Source organism: Prionailurus viverrinus, chromosome B2, assembly GCF_022837055.1.
Source record: "Prionailurus viverrinus isolate Anna chromosome B2, UM_Priviv_1.0, whole genome shotgun sequence".
NCBI lineage: Eukaryota > Metazoa > Chordata > Mammalia > Carnivora > Felidae > Prionailurus > Prionailurus viverrinus.
Window position 1 is genome coordinate 123,506,613 of NC_062565.1, and position 13,438 is coordinate 123,520,050.

Here is a 13,438-nt window from a genome sequence, read left to right on the forward strand (position 1 = left end):
CAGGGCAAAATCATAGTGGGTGAAGTGGGGTGCTGGAAAGAGAAGGAAGACTCAATGAAGAGGGCAGGGTCAGGGCTCAGGAGGACCAGGACACTGGCAGAGCCACAGGAGCTGGTGAGGATACTGGGCACGGACTTGCTCAACATCCAACCCATCCAGAGTCTAGAATGTCTTCCTGTAGAGTCTTGAAGGCTGAAAACTACCTTTGCCTGACTTCCTTGCAGCTAAAGGGTCTGGATGTGATTTAGGTTCTGAGAATCAGGTGCATTTGAGTGAGACTTGAAAGCTGTAGATAGCACTTCTGGCAGCTTCTGCTGTTCTGCTGGCAATTGTCCTGGAATTGTCGGGTTTTTTTCCCCTACAGTATTCAGCATCCAGGCGCTAGCTTCCTGAGGGATGAGAGGCAAAGATCTGGGAATCCATGTTTTGCTTATGTACCTCTAGAAGAAAGTTCAGTTGCGGTGGCTCCTGCTGAAGTCAGTGGTTCCAGGGACAGCTTCCTGATTTATCTTCCTCATGCGGGAGGGATAGCATCTCTCCCAGTGGATCATATTTTCTGTGATCTGGAAGTCACTCCTGAAGGGCCAGTCTGGAGCATACTCTTCCAGTCCTTCCAATAATTTAAAAAGCACTTAAATCCCTGTCGGCTGAAAAACACCGTGGTGCTTTCTCTTTTCTGCAACTGAACTCTGATACAAAATCTAATGGAGAAAGGATGTTCAAGAATAAAGGGCTAATCAGAATCACTATATTGTACACCTGAAACGAATTTAACACTGTACATTAATTATACTGGAGTTAAAACAAATTAAAAAAAAAAGAATGGGTTAATCAATATTTCAAAATCTGTCCAAAAGATGAGGATTTCATTCATCCATCTATCCATCCATCCATTAGATCCATTAAAACAGTTATCACTAAGTCCCTAATGTGTACCCAGGGACGATGCTGGACATTTGGGATACTACACAAAGACGAATAAAACACTGCCTTTCCCTTCAAGCATTCAGTCTAGAATCATGAACTTCAATGGAATAAACTGTGGCAAGCACACCGATGGAGACAGATTCAGGGAGCTAGCATGAGGAAAGAGGAAGGGTGCTGAATCCATGAGACTCTGGAAAGAATGTAGGCTTCATAAAGGAAGGAACACAAGGGAATGTTGAAGGAAGAGCCTTTTATCTAGCTAATAAATTATACCCACATGTTTACCATGGGTTGGGCACAGTGCTAAGATCTTTTTCTAGATCTTGTGTAACCTTAGAAGCATGCATATTATCAGCATTTTATAAATGAGGTCGCTGAAGTTAAGCTCTTGATTCCATGTTATCTGAAGGGCATTCCTTCAGGTCATTCTCTGCAGAGGGCACAGCAAAGGCAAGGTTGAGAAACATACTCTTGCTTCTGGCCAATACCTGAAGATAGGGCCCGTCTCCCAGCCTCTGTGGCAGGATAGGAATCCAACTTTAATAAAAGCCAGTTAATAAGCCCAGATGAGTTTCACATGGGCCAACAGCCCCCCCCCCCCCCTTCCAGCTTTTTGTTAAATGTTCACTTCCCTGACTCTTAGTGCCTGCTTAGCCACCTTCCTATTTCCTCATTCTCCTTTTTATTCATTTTTCTTTTCTGGTTTTAAAGCAAGGCAGAGTGCCGGCATGCAGCATTTCATTTGCATGTGTCTGGAGTCTTGGAAGCTTGACTACCCTATATTGTCCTACAAACGGACCTTGAGAGCTCGTTTGGAGGTTCTAGAAGCTACCCAGATACCCTTGACCAAAAAATGGTCCTCCTTTATTGAGCACACAGCTTTGGGAGGGACACACATGGAGTGGTGATGGAGGAAGGGGACGCCTGCCTAGCCAGCCAGATTAGCTCAATCAACCCTATCAATGGGGTAACAGATAATGCAGCCAGATTGCCCTCACAAGCCGCCTTATTTATTCTCCCTTTTAAAATGCACAGTCACTTGTGCACAAAATTGTGTGCACTTTACCCTGGATTTTTCCCATTACAACAGTATGTTACTGATTAAAATCTGTCCTTACTAGTTTAACTAGTGTCTGGCTTTATCTTTTTCGTTTTGAAGTTTATTTATTTGAGAGAGAGAGAGAGAGAGAGAGAGAGAGAGAATGCAAATGGGGGGGGGGGGAGAGAATCCCAAGCAGGCTCCGCACCTTCAAAGCAGGGCCCGACATGGGGCTTGATCCCACAAACTGTGAGACCGTGACCTGAGCCAAGAAAAAGAGTTGGACACTTAACCGACTGAGCCACTCAGGCACCCTGTGTCTGGCTTTGTTTTTGACCGCTGTCTGGGTAGAGTGACCTACCTGTTTCTCTCAGGGTGACTTTTGTAGTTTCTGTGAGATTTGGGATTTTGAGTCCCGTTATTGTTGAAAACCTGCACCAAGTGTAAATCCATTATGGGCAACAGTTGTAGCCTCTCATATGACGTTACAACAGCAGAAACAGCAAGAGCAGACCTCTCTTGTGGCGGCAGCAACGTGGACAGCAGCAGCAAGTGGGAGCATTCAGGGTGGCCTCTTAGTTTGGACAGCTGGCTTCCTTCTATAATTGGGGCTGAATCGGGACAGGTGGCTTGGCTATGAGAAGCAGGCTTTCTAGGCTGGGTGGAGCGCAAATGCATCTGGGGGTGCTCCTGGCCCAGAAAAGAGATCTGCAGGAAATATGAATCTTTTCTGGACCGAATCAAAGGGTTAGGAGGGTGATATCGCTCATGATCTGCAGGAAACCTAGGAGTCAACATAGCGACGGTGATGCCTTTAGGACAGAAGATCATTTTCATCTCTGGCACATTTCTAGTTTATAATCTATGCTATGTTTCCACTTCATTCTTTCCTGTTGAGAACGTGAGCAACAGATTATCTTTCCATCAGAAAAGGGTTTTGGCCTGTATTTCTCTATCTCCACTCCTAAAGTACTACCTTCATATCAATAGAAGACTTAAATTTGGAGCACTTTATGTATAAGAAAGACAATTCGTGGGTCACTGTGCTTATAATAGTGCCCCCAAATCAATGTTCTAAAAAATCTGTTAGCTAAATAAAAGATACTATTTTTAAATGATCTCCCATGCTGTTTTGTAACTAAAATTTGTTTATCAATGTAAAATAAGAATTTTAATAGGACAATTACAAAATGTAGAGGCCAACTGAACACATTTCACGAGTCTTATGTGCATATTTATGTAACATTTCAATAGCTTTCAGATTTCTGTACAAAGCACAGCACTTATTTCATTACCTATTCATATTTCCTTACCACTCCCTTTGGTCCCTACAAAAGTATCTGGAAAAAAAAAATGCCTCCCTGACTAGCAATTTGTATAAGTAGTGGTAGCAATTTACTTTTTACAAGTACTTGATAATATTGAGTTTAGCACGTTGTTGGAAAGGTTGTAAGAGATTCTTTCAGAAAATGCTAGCAGAGGCTCCAAGGACTGTGAAGGAGAGCACGGTATTCAAAAAATGTAGAGACCTCACGAAAAAGAACCTGGGACAGAAGAATGAAGGTGAGAAAACAAGAGTTTAGCAGCTGGGAACCATGGGCCTGAACATAGAGTAGGGACAATGGCGGACATGGGTGATGATGGATGATCATAGGCCTGCATCCACCCAGAAATTAAGGCACATTTACTGTTCAGGGCGCCTGGGTGGCCCAGCTGGTTAAGCGTCCAACTTCGGCTCAGGTCACGATCTCGTGGTCTGTGAGTTCGAGTCCCGCCTCAGGCTCTGTGCTGGCAGCTCAGAGCCTGGAACCGGTTTCAGATTCTGTGTCTCCTTCTCTCTCTGCCCCTCCCCCACTCATGCTCTATCAGAAATAAATAAAAAAAAATTTAAAAAGCACACTTACTGCTCATTTATATATGGTTAGAACGGAATTAGGCTAAAAATTATGTTGAAAATGCGTATGTGACAAAATGAGAATGAGAACACCAGAATGGGTTTTCCAGGTTAACATTTATTCATTTACTTATGAAAAGAGCTGAGTCTTTACTTTCTAGGAGATAGAATGTTGTTTTTTATAAAATTGTGCTAATAGACCTTAGCATAACCTTAGTTCTGGTTTCTCCTGAAGCAGACTCTATAGCACGACTGAGTACAAGTGGTTTATCTGGTTGGTACTCGAGGTACTTCGAGGGGAACTCCTCGAAGGGAATGGAGAAATGAGACAAGGAAGGAAAGGCAACCAAAGAATGGAGTGTTACCAAGCCAGCTACCATGGTAACAGCTTAATCCTGTGAGGAAAAGGTATATACCTTTTCCTAGAGTTTCCTCAGATGTGTCAATGAAGACGTGTGGCCTGATGGCATGGGCCACTGAGAGTGGCCTCGAGCGTAATTTTATCTTTACTGTTCTTACCTTGGAAAATGACGTTGGTCACTGAGGTCAGTTCCCCACTTACCGTTTTCAACCCTCCCCCAATTACATCCAAACACAGTTTGGGACACTGACATTCCAGCCCAAGAGCCCGTCAGTTGGCAAGGTCAGTAACGGCACAGGGCAGGTGCAGCTCAGAATGAAGAGGCAAATTCCTGTCAACTACCCCAAGGAGGAAGGAGGACTCCAGAATGAGCAACAGAACATACCAAGGGATGCCCTTCCTGACCTTCAAATCCAACAAGGGCCTCCAAATTCTTGCCTTCCTAATCCACCTCTTCTCTGACGACTTCTGGTCAGGCAGCTCCACTTGGGGAGGAAAAGGAATCATTAGATATGGTCTGAGTACGACTTGCTTAGCTCTCGAGATCCCCGCATAGCTCTACAAACTTCCTGCAGCCCCAGTTTCTGCCAGCATCTCCTGAGGCTTGTCCAAAGTTGACAGCAACTTCCAGAGAAGCACGTGATCATCCCTGGCTCTATAGCTGACAGGATCACCCTAAATGTGTCAGAGAACGTCAAGAAGTACCTCCATATATATAAAAAATATAACTAATTCTCATTGGAAAGAAAACATTTGGGGAGGGGGGTGGATGAAGGAGGAAAAATTAGGACATTAAATGGTAATATGGTAACAACCCCAAAATGATCAGACACTCTAAACTGGTAATGCTGTTCCAGACAAATGAATTCTCATGTGTTTAGCTTGCCTGGTATAATACTTAGAACAGGCAACTTATTTAAAAAAAAAAATAGTGGCGCTCAAGGCCACTATTTAAAAACAGTGACTTTTCCCACCTTCTGGGGCAGTGTCCTGCCTATCACAAGGACTTCAGCTTAGAGACAAAAAAGCATTTCACATCTATTGAACAATTACTATGTGTCAGAAACTTACATTTAGTCTGAGTCCAACCTTGGTAACTACTAAGAAAGCCCAACGGGATGGGCATTGTTCTCCCACATACAGATGAAGAAATCCAGACTCGGAGCACACAAGTAACTTACCACCCCTCAGACGACTCACTGGTGCAGACCTGGTATTCAGACCTAATGCTAACACCAGGCGCTGACTCTTCTCTGTTCTATGGCTTCCAACATTGCGTCCCATCTCCTAACCCTACTCTCTTTTTGGCCTTCTGCAAGGTGTTACTAGAGAGCCAGTAATTCAAAAGTGGTTGTCAGTCGTACTTACGTTTTTAGCATGTATTTTAAATTTTTTTTTTAACGTTTATTTATTTTTGAGACAGAAAGAGACAGAGCATGAATGGGGGAGGGTCAGAGAGAGGGAGACACAGAATCCGAAACAGGCTCCAGGCTCCGACCTGTCAGCACAGAGCCTGATGCGGGGCTCGAACTCACAGACCGTGAGATCATGACATGAGCTGAAGTCGGCCGCTTAACCAACTGAGCCACCCAGGCGCCCCTGTATTTTAAACAGCAATCAATTTTTCCCTCTCATGTTACCAATCTTGGCACTAATTACTAAAAGTACTTTTAACTTCTAAAATGTAATCAAGTCTAGCAACATAAAAACTCAAGTAATACCGACAAAATGTATTATTTGTAATGATCTAAAATTACACTTTCTGTTCACATGCTGGTCCTTTTCTCTCTCTTCTTGCAAGGTCTTTGGAGCTTTCCCCCTAAACTAATGAGGTACCAAAGGATGTGACAAAATGACCACCTCGAGTGCTGAGTGGGCTTAGGTGTCTGTTGAGTGAAAAGAGGAATGGGGTGGGGGCATGAAATTTCTTTGAAGGACATTTTTAAAAATTGTTTTTTGTAATCTGATCTGATAGTTATTTCATGCCTTTTAATGATCTATGCACAATCAGATGTAGGCCAATAGTTGAATAATTCCCATTGGTTACAAAAATGCAAAAGAATGGCTAATTTCTTGGTGCCTAATGTATTTTAATACGCAGTAATTTACTTCAAAATGCTTTAGTATCAACTTTGTAACGTACATGTGCACGTAACTTTAATCTTACCCTGGGGCTAGGTCAGATGCATTTGAAGGACTCCAGTCTGGTGGCTGGGTGCTTTAAATACTGCCATCTAAATCTATACCGCTGTTAATTAGCATAAGGCAGGTTAGTACTTTTTCATTAGTGAATGGAGCTCGTAAGTGATTGCCCAGGAAGATTTTTAGAGGCAAAATCATGAAACAAGGTAGAAGAATATGGCAAACCCTGCAACTCAAGACTTTGATTAGTACTTCAGATGTGGAGCGTTCACTTCTGTGCTGTCTTTCCCTCAGCCCCACACTAAGGTTGCATTGCCTGATTCAGTCAGGTTACATAAACCTGCCCTAAGTGTATCATTGCTTCTTTACTTTGAGCCTTTTGGTCAAGGTGTTTGTGGGATTATGAGCAGAGAAGGAACTTACCCAAGCTGTCTAAAGACCCTACTTGCTAATAAATATTTGTTCATCTGAGAGAGCTCTGTTTTAGATTTGCTTTTTTTTTTTTTTTTTTTGGGACAGAGAGAGACAGAGCATGAACGGGGGAGGGGCAGAGAGAGAGGGAGACACAGAATCCGAAACAGGCTCCAGGCTCTGAGCCATCAGCCCAGAGCCCGACGCGGGGCTCGAACTCACGGACCGCGAGATCGTGACCTGGCTGAAGTCGGACGCTTAACCGACTGCGCCACCCAGGCGCCCCTAGATTTGCTTTTATTGTAACATCCCATCAGGTAATTAGGCTATGCAAGAGGAGACATATGGCCTTACCACTGCCAATAAAAGTAGCCACTCTCTACCAAATGATCTTGTGATTGGTGACTACATTGGCCTAGACAGTCTACAATGGTGTGAAAAAGAAACTAAAAGCCTATCCACCCTCATTCCATACTGAGGGTCATATCTGATTCCTTAGCACTGCCCTTGATGTACTACCTACTGAAGATCTCTTTAAAATCAGCAGGTAAATACTGATCTTTAAGAGCTGTACAGAAAGCAGTCAAGCCATTGTAAAGGTCAAGGTCATCCTCTAGTAATATCATGTTTTAAAATATAATTAATTTTGGGGGCGCCTGGGTGGCTTAGTCGGTTAAGCATCTGACTTCGGCTCAGGTCATGATCTCAGTTTGTGAGTTCGAGCCCTGCGTCGGGCTCTGTGCTGACAGTTCAGAGCCTGGAGCCTGCTTCAGATTCTGTGTCTCCTTCTCTCTCTGCCCCTCCCCCACTTGTGCTCTGTCTCTGAAAAGTAAATAAATGTAAAAAATATATAATTAATTTGGGGGCACTTGGGTGACTCAATTGGTTAAGCATCTGACTTCGGCTCAGGTCATGATCTGGCAGTTCATGAGTTCAAACCCTGAGTCGAGCTTGGTGCTGACAGCTCAGAGCCTGCTTCAGATTCTGTGTCTCCCTCTCTCTCTCAAAAATAAACAAACATTAAAAAATATGTAATTAAATTTGTATCACTTTTAGTTAAAACTTGGTTACTTAGAAGGCTGTTTGTTAATGATTCCTCAAATCTGAAAATATAAATGGGGGCACCTAGGTGGCTCAGTCGGTTAAGCGTCCATCTGACTCTTGATTTCAGCTCAGGTCATGATCTCACAGTTCATAGGATCAAGCCTGCACCTGGCTCTGTGCTGACAGTGTGGAGCCTGCTTGGGATTCTCTCTCTCTGCCCCTCCCTCACTTTCTCTCTCTCTCAAAAATAAGTAAATAAATAAAATACAAATGAAACCAGGAAAACCTAGCCAAAACAGAACTACTGTCTTAAATTTTAAATAAACCAGTTCTATATTTCTCTTCAGAGGAAACTGGGGAAATGTCACTGATATTGAATGAAGGGCAATTTGAAAACCCAAGAATCAATCCAAGTGAAGTTGTTACATATGAGAAACCTAAAAGTAAAACTATGTCAAACACATTTTATTTGGTGTTTCATGCTAGGTCAACTTAAACAAATAAAACAACTTTGTTGAACAGATTTTTTTTTTTTAATATGACTATGTGTACATGGACAACTGAGAATAGGGAAACCCCCCAAATTAATGTTTTCACAAATTACAGCTGTTACTATAGCTTGGATTTTAAGAATATCATCCAATAAATGAATAGTTTCTCATTCCATATAACCAATCCCTCTCTTAAGAAAGCCAACATATTATAGTGCCGGAAGTTTACCTTTTTAAACGCGCCATTAAAAAAAAAAAAATGTTCCCTCAGAGTCCCCTCTCCTTCAATATTTTGTTGTTGGTTTCTAAAAATGGCAAAATAAAATTGAATTTACATTAGAAAATGAAAATACAGATTTGTACAGCTAAGCTCAGCAGCAGAAGTGAGGAAGAGTGACAAGTCAAAGCTGACGGGTCCCACAGAGAATGAGGACATTTGTGAAGGTATCCTGTACAGTGCTCTGTGTGGGCCAGACACAGTCAACACTCCATCATGTTTTCATTGCTCTTAAACGAGCAAAACCAAATTCTTTTTTTATTTAAAGAAATATTAAATCTCTATCTCCCCCCGCCCCCCCACCCCCCATAATTTGTGATCAGGTAAGGCAAAGGTAAGTCCCATCATCACTGGGAACAGCAGCAATATACAGACATCAGAAATAGCCCTGAATCATCGCTAACATTCTCCCTCCTGGTAACATAAGGAATGCATCTGATAAATCAAAGTTTGCAATGGTGTCACGTTGTTCTAATTTATTTGATTAGTTCACCTGGAAAAAACTTTATAAATACATTATTTAAGAGGACAGTATATTTTCTTGCTCTGAAAAAATAATTTTTTTTTCACATTTTAAAACTGTTTAGTACACTTTTGCAAAAGGAGATGCAAGAATATGACAGCTGGGTCTGCAGAAAGTCCATGTACAAACTGCATTTACAAGAACCTGGTAATCTGCCTATAGTTGCTTCTACAAATAGAACTCTTTGCAGTAATATTTAACAAACAGGCTTAATTTAAACACCTCTCCTATTCACTCTACTTGTAGAGCAAAGAGGTACTTATTTTTCAAGTATTATACTGTAAAAGGTAAAATTTTTTGTGCCAATATTACATTAGCTTTTAAAGACCAAAATATTTATGTGAAAAATCATGCCTAGTCAGCCCATTTTTTAAAATAGCCAAATGTTCTTGTCTTTTAGAGAATGCAGAAAAATATTGATTTGCTAAGAAGGAGCACACTGGAAAAAGCCTTTGTAAAGTATTGAAGGATAAGGAAAATTTCTTTTTCTCTATTGGCGAAAATTATTAGAAAAGCTATCCAGTCTGTTGTCTTTAGCTGGCTTTAATAAAGTCTTTTCAAAAGGATGGTCAAGAAATCTTTAGAAAACTGGAAGATGGGGATGCTCCTTTATAGCATGGAAGGAATTCCATTAATTGTAGAAATTCTTATTAAATTTCTGCTTTGGTTCTTCAGAAGAAATGCTCATATAACTTCTATATGAGGAGACAGAAAAAAAAAAGCAAATTAGTATTTATCTAAAATCTTAAAGAATACTATCACAATATCTTACATTTCTAAAACTACTATGCTTTTCTATATATTTTCCTGTATAAGAATAGGCGATTTTTTTCAGAATCTTAAATATTAACAAATTCTACCACTAGCAGGAAACACATGTCCCTTTCTTTACTTGAACTTAGACTATATCATTTACTTTTCTAAATGACATACATCAACCAACTGTACTTTTCTTTGAGGTTAGGGACTTCTATTCATTGGTCTCATATCCTCAGTACTTGATGCTTCAGGCTTAAGGTTGGAGGCTAAATGAGTGTTTGTTGAAAAAAACAGTCATGACCCCCAAAGAACCCTCATACCATTTCAGATCACAGACACTGGACCACGTTCTTATAGAAGTTACAGAAGTACAGTAGTTACAGAAGAACAGTAAGAATGAAATGACAGGTAAATCAAAAGGTGAGTTAAGGCCCGTCACACGAGGCAGCAGGTCATCTGGATGTCCCTCCCCCTCTACGTATCTGTGACATGAATGTGTGACACGACAAAGTGGGAAGCTGCATCAGCAGTACTAACATACCAGCTATCAGATTATTTCCACTGGCTTACGAATCACAATGTCAGACCTGGAATGGACCTTATAGCTTCCTTTAACAATCTAGAACAGTGGATCACTAAAGTGAAATTATACTCCCAAGGGTAGTATATTAGAGAAGGAAAAAAGACTAGCTTCATTTGGACAGATGGTTCAGCACTGCCTTTTCCAGCCAGATAAATTGGAAAATATTTGTCACAAGGTCACAGACAGAATCTAAAAGACACAATAATTTGACCACAAATAAGTCTGAATCTGGCCAGGTCTGTTCATAAAAGTATGAAGAGATGGTGGTCGATACATGAAAGTGATCTGCTGGGAAGAGAAACTGGAAAGAACTCAAATAGGTTTGAAAAGAGACAGAGCTAGGATTATTCCACCTATTTTTGAGACTGATGAGACTGTGTTGTTGAGCTGCTGTGACCCCTGAGTTGGTAACTTTTGATGTTGCTCCTTATTTCTTTGCATCACATAAAGCTATTGTTCTTTTTGCACAAAGAATTCAGGTCAAGTATGAGTCCCAGAGATGGTATAAGAGAGTCATTGGTAAGTTTCCACAACAGCTTACAGTCATTCAACAAAGGAGAGAAGACCACTGGGCTCATATGCCCCTAGTTCTGAATAAGTGTCCAATTTCCTAAAATCTAACTACCTTATTACACTTAAAAAGGACAACAGCGTATCATCCAAGCTGCTAAGCCTGAACAAGAGAAAAAATGGGAGAGGATGACGGCAATCTTCATATATCTGAAGATCTGGGAAAGATGGAAAAAAAAACGCCAGTTGGGGTAACTAGGCCCAGTGGTTTCTGTGTTATGACCAGACATTATGTGGTTGTCTTTGTGAAGCATGTTCTGGCATTGAGTGCTGTTGGGCTGTGAGGACTGCCTGTGAGAAGTTGATGGCCAGACACCCAGTGGGTGCTGCAGACTGGATTTGTGCTACCAGGTGGGAGAATGAGACAGGCCCAAGAAGTTGCCCAATCCAACTCAGAATTCAGTTTCTATGATCCATATAATCTTTTCCATGTGGTCCCGCTGCCACATGTCAACAGTCATACTGCAGAAGGTTCATTCCCTCACGCAGTGTCACATATCTGTGATGGTTATGCAAAGCAAGCTTACCTGCTGTCTGTTGTGTTTGAACACCATCTACCTGAGGCAGGGGCCCAAGTGTCCCTTCATCATCAAAGGCCAAAATTGGATTCAAAGGAATTTCTGGGCTCTCACTGTTGGTGACATCTAATCTGGATGATTTAGATCCAACGGGTAAGTTTATAATTTCCTCAAAATTTTCATTCTGAATAGATACTCCATTTTCACTTGGTTGTTTTTCCAAATTGGGAGTACTAGTGGATTTGAAAAATCAAAATTGAAAGGAATTAGCATTAAAATTGGAAAACACATTTAAAAAAACAAAAAATATTTTATAATAAATAATTTTAGAATTAAATGTTAGACGGATTGACCATATCATTCACAAAAATGGTGAATTTTGACATATTTATATTAGACATTATTTGTAAAAATCTGTTCTTTTTGTTATAGAAATTTATAAAATGGAATAATTTATCATTTAGAATAGATCATTGTTTCAACACACATTTAACAATTTCTACTGCAGGCATTTTCACACACCTTTGTTTGATAAACAGTAGCCCTTGTTAGGTTCTTTACTTCAAAGATGAGGGGATTATAATTTCGGGATAAGGGGGATAATCTGTAGAGTCACAGAACTACTGAGACATGGTCCAGACTGAATGCATGACCTCCTGATCTCTGGTCCTGTGTTTTGTTCATTATGACATTTTATATGCTACGTGGCTATTCAAATTCTAGGTCTTCCTGGGTAGCTCTGGCTTGCTAAAACATGTACGTAATTTTATAGGTAAATTGTTTAAGACCAACCTAACCGGAATCTGATTCTCATTAATTCATGCTTAATATCTTGGATCTATTTTTGAGGTACATTCAATTGGCCATCAAATCCTTAATTTTCTACCTACAGTTTCTCTTTGATTTTTTTCCTCTCTTTAAAACCTTCAAAACCAAATTGAAAGTCTTTTCTATGTTCATTATTATGCTTTATAATGCAGTAAAAACAATGCCTGTGCAAATGAATGCTATCTTTTAAAAAAAAATTTTTTTTAACGTTTATTTTTGAGACAGAGAGAGAGAGAGAACATGAACGGGGAGGGGCAGAGAGAGAGGGAGACACAGAATCGGAAGCAGGCTCCAGGCTCTGAGCTATCAGCCCAGAGCCCGACGCGGGGCTCGAACTCACGGTCTGCGAGATCGTGACCTGAGCTGAAGTCAGACGCTTAACTGACTGAGCCACCCAGGCGCCCCAAATGAATGCTATTTTAATTGTTCACTTTATCTGAGGGCAGCGTTAAACATAATATTTGCAATCTTCATAATTTGTTCAAGTGTGCAACTCAAAATGACCCTATTTGAGGTGCCTGGGTGGCTCAGTTGGTTAAACATTCGATTCTTGATATTGGCTCATGCTGTGATCTCTCAGTCGTGGGATTGAGCCTCACATCGGGCTCTGTGCTGAGCACGGAGCCTGCTTGGGTTTCTTTCTCTCTCCTCCCCCTCTCATCCTCTCCCCTGCTCTTGCACTCTCTCTCTCAAAATAAAGAAACATTAAAAAAAAATGACTCCATTTGACAAAATTCTAGAGTTAAAACTGTCAAATGGAAAATGAAAAAGACTAAGAATATGAAGCAAAAATTGTGAAGGTTTTAACTTCTAATACATACTGATCACCAACCGAATATTTACCTATAGAAAGAGGTCTATGAAAAGAGGCCAAAGATCAGAATAGCAGATGTGTAGTACAGTGCCAACTGCTTGAACTTTAACATGTCAATTCATCTCTTTCTGTCTCCTTCCTAAATGGTAACATAAAGCTAACGTATCTCAAATTTTTCCATTGCATCTTTTTTTGAGGAATCTGCTTCCCCCCCCCCTTATTGAGGAAATAGTTTACCTAATTGGTGAGAAATGAGG

General features: G+C 40.8%; 1 protein-coding gene across 6 annotated transcripts in view; it reads right to left on the reverse strand.

Annotated features, from left to right (window-relative positions):
- Positions 1 to 8,267: 8,267 nt before the first annotated feature.
- MAP7 (microtubule associated protein 7) overlaps positions 8,268 to 13,438 on the reverse strand; it is a 178,237-nt gene continuing 173,066 nt past the window's right edge. For all 6 annotated transcript variants that reach the window (XM_047857797.1, XM_047857798.1, XM_047857794.1 and 3 more), the window contains 2 exons: positions 11,549 to 11,772; positions 8,268 to 9,804 (listed from right to left, as the gene is read on the reverse strand). In XM_047857797.1, the coding sequence (XP_047713753.1) occupies positions 9,794 to 9,804; positions 11,549 to 11,772 (235 nt within the window). In that variant the 3' untranslated portion in view covers positions 8,268 to 9,793. The remainder of the gene's footprint in view (positions 9,805 to 11,548; positions 11,773 to 13,438) is intronic.